General features: G+C 38.6%; 1 protein-coding gene across 2 annotated transcripts in view; it reads left to right on the top strand.

Annotated features, from left to right (window-relative positions):
- The window catches only part of CDH2 (cadherin 2), a 213,434-nt gene that overhangs the window by 162,962 nt on the left and 35,289 nt on the right, over positions 1-15,183 (top strand). For both annotated transcript variants that reach the window (XM_072829115.1, XM_072829116.1), the window contains exons 8-11: positions 7,196-7,333; positions 8,005-8,190; positions 10,469-10,722; positions 12,184-12,326. In XM_072829115.1, the coding sequence (XP_072685216.1) occupies positions 7,196-7,333; positions 8,005-8,190; positions 10,469-10,722; positions 12,184-12,326 (721 nt within the window). The remainder of the gene's footprint in view (positions 1-7,195; positions 7,334-8,004; positions 8,191-10,468; positions 10,723-12,183; positions 12,327-15,183) is intronic.

Here is a 15,183-nt window from a genome sequence, read left to right as displayed (position 1 = left end):
TATTCATGTGATTCCTTCTACCAGGAATGCCTTGCCACTTTTTCTTGATCTTAAACCTTCCATTCTTTCATGTTTCAATTTAAGCCCCACTTACAGTCTTTCCTGAAAACTCTGCCTTCATGAATCCTTTACAGCCTTTCTCTAGTCTATTCTGACCAGTTTCTTCCATTTTCTTAAGAGATTCTTAAGGTCATTATTGACCATCAGTAATCATTGTGTGAGTGAATTGTCAAAGTGCTAACTCATAGACATTTGTGTTTTGTAGATTTCTGACTGAGTCAGCCTTTATAGTAATGAGACCTCAGATTATGTATGTCAAAAGGAAACATTATACCTACCGTAATAAATATTATTGACAAGGATTTTAAGACTTGGTTTTAATGATGCTTTATTTTCCTTAGTAGCATTCACTTGAGTTGGATCGAAGAAAACATTACTATTGCAATTAATTATATATGCAAATAGTGCTAGAAGCACTTTAATAAAGTACTATGAACAAATCAAAATTACTTTATTCACAACTGACCTGAGCAGAGAGCCTTACTTAGGAGTTAGATGTATGCCTATTACATCCTACCTGTTAACTTCTGGGTGTCACCGATTTTTTTTTTTTCCAGGAATTGGAAGATAGTTGAAATTTAATGTTTGCAATAGTACCTTTAGTTCAGTAAAGGGATATGTATATCTTTTCACCTCTTCCACTACTGTATGAAGTGAAGTTCTTAAATGCCAGTAAGCTCAGCATGTGTGCATATTTTGTTTGAGAATAGGTGGTATTTTTTAATATTCTCTCTTGAGTTCCAGGTTGCTCACATACTGGGTAGGTATATAGCTCATCCCCCAATATGAATATTTCTCTTTCATTCACACACTTGTTGTGAGATACAGAAATAGGGCTTCATCTTGTTGGCACACAGCAGTGTTCTTACAGCAGTGAGTCTGGCTGTTTTATGACAAGAAAGAGGAATGCATCGAGAATTAAAGATAGTTTTATGAAAGCAGACTGGCCATGTTTAAAAACTAGAGCGACTGCATTTAGTTTAGAGAATGAAAGCCTGAAGTCGTACCTTAATCAAGGTTAAGTTTATTTTGCAGTGGACCAAAGCTGCTGTGCCCCAACCCCAATGAAATGAATGTGGAAATGGATTAGAAATGATAGAATCATGTGTGAGCAATAGCTTCTTGACAGTGAAATTATTAAATACAACAATGAGTTAGTAGGGAAAATTATGGAAAAACCTTCCTTTTCTGAAAGTCATTTAATGGAAAAAAAATGTATCTATCTTGGATGGTTTATAGTAATTCTGCCTGAGGCCAGGGATAAATTACTCTGACTTTTTCAGGCCTCACGCAGGCCTGAGGTTCTTTTATTTCTATTAGAATTCACCGTTTTCTTTCTGTCAAAAGTAGTTTCAGTTGTCGTTCTCCCAGGATATATGACACCTACAATTGATTGAACACCTAATCATTGAAATGCTTACTGAGATTCAGTTTTTGATTTTGCTTAATCTGTAGGTTTAGAAAAATATGAGTTCTTCAGGTTTTCCAAGCCTAAAGTGAGCGGTACTTACCAGATATGCCAGGCTTCAGTGTTTTATCTCCATCCAACTTCTTGTTGTATTCCTTGGCGGCACCTATTCCTGGCACTTTCTTCTTTACACTCTTTTCTCTTTATGTCCATATCCAGCCCTTTCCGGATAAGACTACTGATGACTCACCCTTTGGTTCAGCAGGTGTTGATCCTGGGACTCCCTCTGATGGGCTATTTGACCTTCAGTGTATAAACCTGAAACCTTTGTTCCCACATCTGTTAATGGGGATAAAAATATTGCCTCCCTCATGGGATGGTTGTAGGGGTTATGTTATACAAGGTATAGAGCATTCAGCATTGTGCCCCATAAATATTAGCTATTGTTCCCCATCCCTCCACCCCCACCCCTCTCGCCATCTAATAAATCCAGCCTCAGCATCTACTGTGTGAGCCCTATCACTTTGGCTCCTTGGCATCATTTTCTCATGGCAAAGAGAGAATTATACTTCCTGTTTTCCAAGCCTAGTGATCCTTTCAGTTATGCTCCTAGCTCCATGTTCTCCTATGTTCCACTGTGTTGGTCTTCCCTTCTCTTCTAAAACCCTTCTAAAACCCCACAAGTATCTTTATGATCCATAAACATGTTGAGTCTCCCCTATGGCAGAGTGACTCTCCGGGACCCATCGGATGAGGTCAGAGCTCTTCAACATGGCACTCCAAACCCTCTATGATATTCATCCCAAAGCCTTCTTTGGTCTGACCTCCTGGGATTCCTTGCCTCCTGTTGAGGAGCAAACGATGTCCAGCACTCATACAACAACTACAAGCAATTCCTTGTACAAATCTTCTGTTTCCTTTCCCATCTCTGTAGAGCAGGGTGATCTTCAGTCTCTGAGAGCTAGTCCTCAACCCCTCCCTGGGCACCTCTAGTGGCCTCTGCAATCCCTGAGATGGGGGCAAAGACTGTGTTACATAGACATTATAGCTGCCTTTTTTTCGTGATCTCAATATTTGGTGAGGCTGATGTGCTCCTTTTTACCCTGAATAGGAACCCTGAAGAAATGTTCACCTTACATGATTTTTCTCTTTTTCAACACCGTACTCCTCGAAGGACAGCCCACACTCATGCTCAGCTCCCCCTCCTTCCTCATCTTGGTATTTGGCTTTCTGCCTGCCTACCCCACTCAGGATGCACCCTTATGCATCTTTTCTCACTCTCTAGGTGACCACTAATACAGTGGGACAATTAACAGTACAGACTCTGGACTCTGAGAGACCTGGGTTTAAATCTTGTCTCTGCTTCTTCTGGCTGGGTGTCGGTGGCAAGCTTCCTTGCCTCCCTAAGGCTTGGTTGCCTTATCTAGAACATGAGGGTTAAAAATAATCTAACTTCCTTATAGAATTATTGTGAGGACTGAGTAAGATAATATATAGTGGTAGGCAGTGTGCCTGGCACAGAGTTAGTGCTCAATCTCAAAAAACGAGGTACTTAGAATAATGGCAGTATTAAGTAAGCATTCAAAAAATATTTCGGACTCCAGCCATAGAAGCTAGATTTCACAGGCAAAGGAACTGGGGCTTAGCATGTAAGAATTTGAACAGGGTCACAAACCTGTACTAATCTTCTAAATTCTCATGACATTACTGCTTAATTGTCCATCCCCTAACCCAATACACCCAAAAGCAATCTATCATCTCCCTTAATCGTGATTCCTGATCAGTTTCCTATTTCATGTGACCAGTGCCACCTCCCCAGTCTCCCAAGATGACAGTCTCCTTGCCTTTACCATGCACTGCCATCCATCCAGTGATAAATTTAGTTATCAAGTTCCGCTCATTTTACCTCCAAAATGTCTCTTGCATTCATTCCTCCCTCCAGACTTTCAGGACTGGTTTGGATGCTCCTACTGAGGTTCCTGCATATCACTCCTTCTGACTCTTACTACAGATGCTTTGTACATTGCTCCTGTGAACCAGTAATATTTGCCTCCATCACTTAAGGATATCAAGACCATCTCTGGGGTCACTCATTATTTTATCCAAGGAAATACTTACATTGCCTGACATATAGTAGACATTCATTAATGTGTGCCAAACTGAGAGAATGACTGAATGCTCTCAGTTCTTCGTTCACTCATATCACTTTAGTTCAGTGTTTCAAAAGGGTGGTGCACAGGTATGATGATTTTAATGGGTACATGTAGGGAAACCTCTAGAGAAAACTGGAGATCCCAAGTCTTCAGATGCTGCTCCATCAAGTAGAGACTGCCTGGGTACAAGGATTATATTGTGTTTATTTTTACAGTTATATTTATGGCAGGTGATGCTGTTTTTCCATTTATGGCACTTTTACAATGAATTAAGTTTTTTAAAAGGGAGTGAATGTCAAGATAAATGTTAAGTGAGTCATGGTATAGAAATATGAGGATATGGCAGCATTGAGAAGATGGTGTATGAATCACTGTAGTTTGGGAAATTGAGCTAGTAGTTTATACTCCCAGTGTCAATCCAATGAATAAATAAGAGCCACCAGGTAAATAAGATGGTTTTTCCCAAACCTGGAATGATTTTTATAATGTAAGGTAAGGCCCAGGATTTTTTATCCATTTAACCCATCCAGCCACCAAGTCAAAAGCATTCATCACTTGTATCCTCCCTGTCAGGCATTAGGCTGTATACATGTGGCACAAACATTGACAAAACAGGGTCCTGAGGAGGGGCATGTGTACATGTGTACATAAGCAGGAGGACAGACCTATGGATTGAAAACAGCCATATAAACTAGAAACAGTAGTAGAGGTGTATCCTGGACCGTCCAGCAGCTCTGCTCCAGGAAAGGAAATCCTCTCTGAAGTCATCTCTGAGGCGGTTTTACAGTTACATATGTTTGCTAGCCTCAGGATGAAGGAAAGGATCTTGGAGCTGAGTTTCACAACCTTGGATAAATTTTTTTGTGAGGGCATGTCTTGTGTATCATAGGGATTTAGCAGCCACTCTGACCTCTATGGCCATCTGTTAGGTGTCAGTAGCAACCCCCAATTGGGACAACCAAAAAAGTCCCCAGAATGGCCAGAAGTCGGGTGGCGGGGCGGGGGGGGGGGGGGGGGGGGGGGGGAGGGTTGCAAAATTACCTCAGTTGAGAACCAGCATTCTAGCATGAGGGAAATACGAAATGCAGTGGTGTAGGATCACAAAAGGCATTTGAAAGTAAATACAAAAAGCTCAAGGTGTAGGGTTAAGTGGGTGAAAGATGATACGTAGCGAGTCACAAGGAAGGAAGGATTGGTAGCAAACAGAAGAGTTGAGATTTTACCCACCTAGAATAGGAAGAAAACATTTTTTTTTTAAAGCAAAGTCCTCTTGATCAGATATGCAACTAAGGATGGGAAGTCAAATTCCTATGGAATCTAAATGTCAGTCATTCAGAACCAGATGCCCAGGGACTAAATTAGGCAAGAAGCCCTAAATAGTTTGGTAGTCTAAAACAGACTGGCATGTCTTCCTTACTAAATGTAAGAACATTTTACCAACCAAGCATTTGAAAGTGGAGATTACATTATTTACCAGGTCGGCATTGTTTTTTTTTAATTTGAAGAGACATTATATTTTAGAAATAACAGTGTTCTTTTGTAACCTAAAGATTCTAAGACTAACTCGAAGCAGTAGGAAATTTCACATATTAGCTACTGATCCAAGATTTCAGCTCAATGGAAAATTGTATATATTATACTTCTATAATTTTAAAGTAGACATTATAATTTAAAAAACAGACATTAACAAAGAGTTATATTTCCATACAATATCTGTGTGAGTTTATCTTTCTTAACAATAACAACAAAAAACCCTCTTCCTTTATTTTGAAAATATTCATCTGCTTCTGCAAATAGCTAACAGAAATGGCATTTCAAAGTCATAACAAAATTTTATTTTCATGATCTTCAGCTGGGAAGCTGAACTGAGTGCCCTAAAAAATTCTCTCACTAGCCATGAGAACATTAAGCTGAAATGACACTTGATTGGGAAAGGAAATCATTGAGAAATATTTTAGCCTACGTAAGCATTATGGTGAGGTGTTATGGGTTAAGAAATATTTAAATGGCTCGATAGCACTATTCCCTTTGTTTCTTTCTTTCTTTTTTTTTTTTTTTTTAGACTCTAATAGGTGTGATACTTTCTTTTTTAGGAAGACAGATAAATAATTGCTTGAGTTTGGCATTTGGGTGGACAGAGACTTAAAATCAAATGTGTGGGTTTGGCTTGTTCTCCTACCCGTTTCTTCTCCCTTGCCCTTCCCACTAACAACTAAATCAAAAGCTACAGTTTGTGTCTGTTCTAGCCAAGCTCCAGAAATCCCTTCAGAATGGCCATTCATAATGTTAGCTATATTTAGAATCAGGGAAAACTGTACTTTGCAGTGACAGTTTATTTTTGTATGAAGAAGTGAGTTTTGTTGTTCAGAATGTTTTAACATTTATAAAGAAGATCTATATTTTTTATCTGTGCCAATTTCCACAGAGATTTCAAATGACTTTAGAAAATCATTTTGGTTAGGTTATCCTCATATAAAGTGTATTTGTCAGCAAGTGCTATAGACTTTGCAGACAGTCTCAAGATACTCTCTTAGATACAGTGCAACTTAATTTGGCTCCCCTTTTAAAAATTCAATTTGAATGAGGTGCCTAAGTGTCTCAGTCCGTTGGGTATTCGACTCTTGGTTTTGGCTCAGGTCGTGATCTCAGGATCATGAGATCAAGCCCCTGCATCAAGCTCCATGCTTGGCTCAGTCTGCTTGAGATCCTCTCCGTCTTCCTCTCCCTCCCCTTCTGCCCCCCCCTTTCTCTCTCAAATAAATAAATTTTTTTAAAAACTTCAATTTGCAATTTAAAAGCAGTGGTACCTATTTGGTAATAACTGTCTACATGCAGATGTAGCTATGTCCCTCATAGGTATGTGGGCACAATGAGTGTTAGGCCAAAGTGGCAATCTGTTGAGTATGCAACTATTAAGTGCCACTGTGTTCCTTAGTTATGACTGAGGACATAAACATAAATCCTTTAATTAGGCTTTAACTTAATTTAAGAATATATCTCTCCTATATAGTTGTGAATAATATGTACTAATGGGAAGTAGGAGAAAATACTCTATCAACCCTGTTATAATGGAGAGACCATATATGAGAATATATTAGAATAAAGTATACTCTGTAAAATAATGTATATGAAAAAATATATATATATACACACACACACTCTATCAGGATTTTTCATTGTCTTTAATATTCTCTAAACTGGGTAGAAACTAACATATGAGAAAGTAAACACAAACTGAGTGACTCGAATGCTTGATCGCAGTGTTGTGAAGTTCAGGTGAAAGGAGAAGGTTGAGACCAGATGGAAGTTTCAGCTTCTCTGTGAATTTCACACATGTGCAAATGCGATCTTTCCCGCAAGTAGAGGTGAAAATATACAGTCGTATCTCCCTAGACAGGAACCAGACCTGTGCTTCTCAAGTTAAAGTCAGCTTCACTTGGGAAATTTCAAGAATGTTAATCGGAATGAAAGATGCCGTGCTTCCTATGTGTAATAAACAGCTATTTACAAAACAACTGCTGTATCTTCTTGAAGAATTGGTTTCATCTAAGGCATTATCTTTTTGTCTTTTTAGAAAGTGCAACAGTATACATTAATAATTCAAGCTACAGACATGGAAGGCAATCCTACATACGGCCTTTCAAACACCGCTACGGCTGTCATCACGGTGACAGACGTCAATGACAATCCTCCAGAGTTTACTGCCATGACAGTAAGTACAGACTGTCACTCACAGAACTTCAGTCTGTGGTCCATCACTGAGAAGTTTTGTCATGAATAATAAATGCACTAAATAGAGGTGGAACTTGCTTAACCTAATTATAGACTGGCTACTCGCTCAGAGGTTTTCTCATTTTTGAATGAGGCACCTAAGTCATTTGTTTCCTCCTAGTCTCCAAGTCCACTGATGAAGTTGTTAAAATATGCTACCGGGAAGAAATGGCCTAAAAATACTTTGTGCTGTTAAAACAAAATATTTGTAAATATTTTCAGGCACATGAAATTGAATGGATACTACATGACTGATTTATGCAACTTTGTGAAGCATTTTTAAATATTATCTCTTGAGGAGAATTCTCTCCCTCAGATGAGTTCTTTTTCTCCAACTCTACATTAATCACTCATATACTCACAAATGGACACTAATTTTAATATTAATGAAACTGTAACATCATTTGGGAGAAATTTTGACTGCTAAGAAAAGTTATAGTATTTTTAAAGTTAAACATAAATGCTGTGATTACCTGCATTACTGATTTCCTCATTTAATGTGGGTAATAAAGATTTAATGGGGCAGTAAAATCAGGGCTGTGTGGGCCTCAAGACACCCTGTCCTTCACCGATCCACGTCACTCCTCTGACTGAGGTTTGTTTTTCTTGTAGTTCTATGGCGAAGTCCCTGAAAACAGGGTAGATGTCATAGTAGCTAATCTAACTGTGACTGACAAGGATCAGCCCCACACGCCGGCCTGGAATGCTGCGTACAGGATCAGCGGCGGGGACCCTACAGGGCGGTTTGCCATTCAGACGGACCCAAACAGCAATGACGGCTTAGTCACCGTAGTCAAAGTAAGTGCCACTTGGGCCTCCGATCTCTCCAACAGGCACTCTGCATTAACCATGCTCCCTAGCCCATAGTTCACTTTTGAATCTTAAGAGTTTCTTTTCTTTCAAACATCTTTAAATCTATATATTTTGAGGAGTCATATTTGTTTTATGCTTTTGCTTTTATTTTTGTTTTTTTTTTATAGTTTACTTTGAGGCTAGATTGAGCCTAACGTAGATATTCTCACATTGTCCCTGAAATACGATTGTATTTAAATCATTCTGGACAATTTTAACATTCTGAAGACGACTGTCCTCCACAGTGTTAACTGGCAGTGTAGTGAGATGTGTTGTTGATATAGCACATCCTGAAGTATTGATCACCAGTTGATGGCTTTTAGGAAGGATGCCCCACACCTGCTACTCCTCAAGGTACTTTTGAATATTGACTCAGAGCACAAACCAGAAAATATCACAAAAGTAAAATGGAATGAGTAAAGACGAGGAGGGCCTACAGTTTGAAAACGTTGTGAATATATACTCCTGTTTTTAAATGCTATATTCAAGCTTTTAGGAAATTAGTTCTAATCTTTAATCGTCTAAAGCAAAGCAAAAGCAACACGGAGTGCTGGAAGCAAGGGGATGTTGACTTCCCGTGTAAGAAATACATAGCTATCATCATTGTAAAGTGCCTTAATATGAACATACCTTCCTTCGAGCCCCCAGTGAAGACATTTGATTCCTTGCTTCCCATCCCAGCACGGTTGATTTCTAAGTGAACCCAAATGGGGCCATGCATAGAAAGGTGCTCTGGGATGTCAGCTGCCTAGAATTTTACATCTGTGTAAGTAAAATGAGAATTTTCCCCAGGAGGTGTGTGCTGGATATTTCTCCATACAAAGAGCTAAGTGACCAAGAAGCACACCCCAGGCCCCGACCATCTGTGTTCGAATCCCAGCTCTGCTTTCAGTAGTGGTGTGAACTCGGCAAGTTGCCGAACCTCGCTGAGCCTCGGGTTCCTCATGCAGAAAGTAGGGAGGATAATAATAATACCTAGGTCTTAGCATCATTCTGAGGGATGAATACATGCATTTAAGGACAGAATTGCCCATGCCATTTAGCATAAATAAATGCTATGTCATGGACTTTTCATGTAGCTAATGAAATTAGTCAAAGAATTCTATCTTTCTGGCTTCTATACTGTCCTGTTTAAAGTAATTGAGATGGGGAAGTTGAATTGGTGGTTTTAGAGTGAGAGAAGAAAAAAGTAGGTGTTTGAAGGTTTTGAGGCAGTGGTCTAGGGTAGAAAATTGGATGCTGTTCGTGCTAACAATGTGGCTTTCTCATTAGCTTCGCTCTTAATCCATCTGACACCACCTATGATGGCATGAGAGCTCTCCAAGCTCTGTTTTGCAAATTCTTATGGCACAGTGATGTCTATCTGCACCTCCACTAGAGGGTGATCAGGGGAAATCAAGGGTGAGATGAAAGTCCAGTCTGATCACTTGCTCCTGATAACTTTTCTCTTGACAGTAGGAGCCAATGGAACTGTGGAAGTTAATATTTACATTATGGGTTATTTGTGCATTGCCTTTATCTAGAGTGTTGTTCTCAGATTTGGGATTTTTACAGACCAGTAGAACACTTAAAAAATTGTTTTGGGAGACAGCCAGAGTTTTAGTTTGCTATTTGTAAGGGAAAAACAAAAACAAGAGAAAAGCCCCTTCCACCTACAAATGCTTTTATTTTTCATAAGTGTGTGTGTACATGTCTGTAATTAAAATGTGTTCCAAATTATGAATGATACTTTTAAGTAGAATTAAGTTTTTGCTTTATGAAAAAAATGGATTTTTTAAGTTGGAGCTTTGTGCAAAGTTCTCCTGCATGAGGAGTGGTCTTGATACCAATGTTTGAGAGTATAATCTAGACATTTTCAGGTTCTCACTTGACCTCAGATTGTTTAGTATTTTTGGTTAACGATGCTGTTTTTAAGAATAATCAAGTTTTAGATGTAGCTGAATGAATGCAATCAGTGCAATAGTAATATACATTATTTTGTGAACCTAAATCTTTGAAATACCCAAGATTCACAAATATCTTACACAAACAGGCTCAATTGTGATAAATATTTCAATCATTGACCATGCTAATGCATGCTTCCAAGACATTTGAGAGGAACCTATGGTGTAGTGAATGAAAAATTAATGTTTTGGAAATAGAGTTGAAAAGAAGAATAAACTGCAGAATGCAAATATACTTATTTCCTACAAAACATATGGTTTCCTTTTTTTTTTTTCCCCAGCCAATTGACTTTGAAACAAATAGGATGTTTGTCCTCACGGTTGCTGCTGAAAATCAAGTGCCATTAGCCAAGGGTATCCAGCACCCTCCTCAGTCAACGGCAACTGTGTCTGTCACAGTCATTGATGTGAATGAAAACCCTTATTTTGCCCCAAATCCCAAGATCATTCGCCAAGAAGAAGGCCTTCATGCTGGGACCATGTTGACAACGTTCACTGCTCAGGACCCAGATCGATATATGCAGCAAAATATTAGGTATCAAACGCCATGTGTAGCTTTAAAAAAATATACTCTATGTTTTATGCTGTGCACAAAATGTATTTACCATTTGAATGAGAAATTTGAACTGGAACTGAAACTACTCATTACAGAATTCTTTTTAATTCCTTGATGAAGCTTTCTATCAGTAAATAGATCAATGAGCATATTAGATAGGAAATAGAAGAATGGACCCACTCATGTATTATTTGAAGAAAAAAAATGTTCCCTGCCTCTTTTTCTTCTGCCTCCTTTTATCTTTTTATATTTCATAATAATTTAGCCAGTGCTATGATACCAAACATTGCAAAAGTTTTCACTTCGAGTAAATAGGGGACTCTCAGAAGCAATAACATTGATCTCTTCTCCACACATCAGGAAAAAAAAGAAAACTCATGCCAAAAACAAGATATAAGAGCTAATTATTTTTGCCTTTTACCTGCATGGTAGTTATAGGACTTATAAAATATATCTGTAAAGATTTCCAACCTCAAGAAAATCTAATTTATCCTTCCTGATGAGGGAGTAGACCGTTGGCAGAGCATACCCCATATGACTATTATCCATTGCTGGTGATGATAATTTTTTAAATTAGCTCATATTTTATTTAACTTCTTTCAGAACTGCTGCTAACACATAATTGCATATCTTATGCATTTCTCTCTACCTTGATATCAAGATAGATAAATATCTAATTAATAGGCATATTGAACTCCTACAACCTTTTTCCTTTCAAAACATAGGATATTTTTTCCGATCTGTATATTGGTTATCTGAACTTGCAAAGCTTACCGTCCATCCAGAATAAAAAGGAGTTGAAGCTGGTAAACCTACTGATGCATCCAAATATACTTTATATGGATGGTGGGACTTTCTTTGGAGAGTGTAGTTCTGAGGTTTGGCCCAGTGTGGGAGGTTGTGGTAGGAATAGGTATATAGGGATCTCCTCATTATGATCTCATCTCCACCATGATAAGTTGGTTGTTTTGAGTGTGTTCCATGATAAAAAAAAAGATTCAACTTCTGTTTATAATGTCACTTAAGTCTTATATATTAGGGCTACCATTTACTGAGAAGGAATAGTTGAACTATTTTATCGACATTATTGCTATCCACTCAACTAGGCAAGAACTTAAACAGAGGTATCTGTCAGTAATCTACAGCAGGGAGACTGGACGCCCAGTCTTTCCCCTCACACTCCTATTTGATGTTCCCTGAATGCCTGCTCATATGCAACCTTTATGTGCCTCTCTAAACCACTGTCGCCAAAACAAAACAAAACAAAAACACACCACAACTGCCATGGAAATACTTCTCTGTGTTTATTCTGTATTTTCAACCATCATCTACAAAAAACACAAATTAGTGAGCTGGTGACATTTAGAATTAAACCTATAAAATATGCTTTGTTTTTAAGTATATCAAAAATTTAAACTTACTAATGCTTTCATTTTGTAGATACACAAAATTATCTGATCCTGCCAATTGGCTAAAAATAGATCCTGTGAACGGGCAAATAACAACAATTGCCGTTTTGGACAGAGAATCACCAAATGTGAAAAACAACATATATAATGCTACTTTCCTTGCTTCTGACAATGGTACGTAATCAAATATGGTCATTGTATTACCGCGTATGTCATTAAAGAGTAGAGCCTGAACACGAATGCATCATCGGGAAGTGAGGTTTTCTCCCAAACTCAATTGTCTAGAAAACTGACCTTTATTAAGCTAAGGCCCATATGTCTATTTTCCATTTCCACTGGTGTTCTCACATATTCCCTGTCTTCTGTAATGAATGTTCCCAATGTCCATACAACCTCCATGATAGCCTCCTGTTGTGACAACAAACCTCTATAGTTCTTCTGCTCTCCTGCACATTGACAGCTCATTACTGCAAGATGAGTCTAGCCTTGTGCCTCCGTGGCCCAGACACTGGTTTTTGAGGTGATCTTTTTATATTTCCTATGACCAGTCTATTTGCTGACATCAGTTGGTCTGTCTCTAGCATTATTTTCTCTTAGTAATTCTCTGCCTCTAGTCTGCCATGGATTGGAAACTCCTAATTTCATCATAAACTGAGATAAGTGAGTACACAAGCTTTTGTGTGTTAGTTTGGGCACATAGAGTCTAGCAGCTTTTTTTTCTTTTCTGGGCCTCTTCAGGATTCTAAATGATTGAGATTAATAGATAGCTGTTGTCGTCATCATCTTTCTTTCTTTCTTTCTTCTTTCTTTCTTTCTTTCTTTCTTTCTTTCTTTCTTTCTTTCTTCCTCCTCCTCCTCTTCCTCCTCCTCCTTCTTCTTCTTCTCCTCCTCCTCCTCCTCCTTGTTCTTTTTAGTTATAAGACAAAAATGACTTCTGTAAACCTAGTTATGGATTTGTTTTGTTTTGTCAGCCCTCAGTATGACATGCATTTAAGAGTACAAGGTCTAAAGGTGTGCCTGACCACCTGGATCCGGACTCCAGCTCTACTACTTTCTAACTGTGGGATTGGCAATGAGATTTTCAATATGCCTGTTTCCTTCTTCTCTTAAATAGGGAAAATGGGATCCCTGGGTGGCTCAGCGGTTTGGCGCCTGCCTTTGGCCCAGGGCGTGATCCTGGAGTCCCGGGATCAAGTCCCACGTCAGGCTCCCGGCATGAAGCCTGCTTCTCCCTCTGCCTGTGTCTCTGCCTTTCTCGCTCTCTCTCTTTCTCTATCTATCATAAATAAAATCTTTAAAAAAAATAGGGAAAATGGCAGCAGTACCTAACTCATGGAGTACTGGGCAAGACAAAGTGGCTGGTACACAAGAAGATTTTAAAATGGTGCCTGATATTAACACTCAAATAAATATTTGTTATGTGTTGATAGTTTTAAATCTGAATCACAACCATATTTGAACATCATTTAGTGCTAGACTATCAACGTTAGCATCTAATAAAACCAGAAGGCTACAAAGTGGTGCTCAAGATGAGCAGTTTGAAAAGATTTGCCTGTTGACATTTTTGATAAGAACAGTTTCAGTGGACCTTTCTGAATCCTACCTAAGAAGAAGCAGTGAGAAAACTACCTATCATAAGTTTACATGATGACTGGATCAAAGCAATATTTTTTATCCTTTCTAATGTCAGAACTACTGTTCAAATATTTAGAGTAGAATCATAGTAGGGGCAGCGTCTGCCATTGCACATCAAAGCACAGCATTAGTGTCTGTGTTATATTCTCACTGCGTGTAAGTGGTAGCTTTCCTCTATGGTGGAACTTAAAGCAATATATCTTGCACCATTAGGTTGAGATTTAAAGGGCTATAAAATTATACGTATGAATGTTGGTTGTGAGTTACAACCAGATTTGTCATTCACCAAGGTGTATTTTTTCCTAATTGAAAAGGTGTTTGAGATGAGAGAGAAGTGAGTGGTTACATTTGTATAGCCGTGATGCTTTGCAAATGCACTTGACTTTAAATCAGGGCTGGATGCGGAGCCCCCATTCTGCTCTTTAACGGTGGGGCAAGCTCTTATATTCTCTGTGCCTTTGTTTCATTATTGATAAGTTGTTTTTGTGGCTTACCTATTCTTTAAAGTTGTTATGACAGTCAAATAATATTACATGTGATAATGAGTGTGAAAGTTCTTCAGACTATGGAGTATCACAGAGCTCTTGGTGCTATACTCATTTTTAGAATATTGTTCGCAGCCATCTCACCCCCGTCTTTTATTCTCCATGCTCTCAGAATTGTCTGTGTTCCTCAGACAGATCCAGAGAGATTTCTCTTTGTCTCCTCCCCATCAGGTATATGTGTGCATGTTCCTAGTTGCATGTTATTGAGCAGGTCACTTAAACCTCTGGTTCTCAGATTTATTATTTTAACATTTTTTATATTTCTATCCTATTCTATTTATATAATGTCTATTATATCATTAAATAAAATAACTGTCATTATATGCATATAATAATACAATATGAAAAAAATATATAATATAGCAGAGGCCAAATTACCAGATCAAATTATCATAAAAAGTAGTAGAGAGTGATTTTTTTAAAGATTTTACCCATTTATTCATGAGAGAGACAGAGAGAAGCAGAGACATAGGCAGAGGGAGAAGCAGGCTCCCTGCGGGGAGCCTGATGCAGGACTGGATCCCTGGACCCCAGGATCACGCCCTGAGCTGAAGGCAAACGCTCAACCACTGAGCCACCCAGGCATTCCAGTACAGACCATTTTTAGGGTGGAATGAGAATGGGTTGGGGTCAGACAGACCCATTGTTAGTAGCAACTCCACCACTTACAAGAGTTTGTGACCATGAACAGAGCCTTAGGTTCCTCATCTGTTTAAATCTACGTCTGTAGGATTACAACGAAATAATGTATATAGAGCAACCTAATTCTTGGTCAGGCAAGTAGTTGGTTGATCAATAAATCCTATTTCTCTTTTCATGGAATTCCTTCCCAAGATGAAGTCTGTGGGTCT

Source organism: Canis lupus, chromosome 6 (assembly GCF_048164855.1).
Source record: "Canis lupus baileyi chromosome 6, mCanLup2.hap1, whole genome shotgun sequence".
NCBI classification, from domain to species: Eukaryota; Metazoa; Chordata; class Mammalia; order Carnivora; family Canidae; genus Canis; species Canis lupus.
The sequence above is the reverse complement of the archived record's forward strand: the minus strand, read 5'-3'. Positions and strand labels throughout refer to the sequence as shown.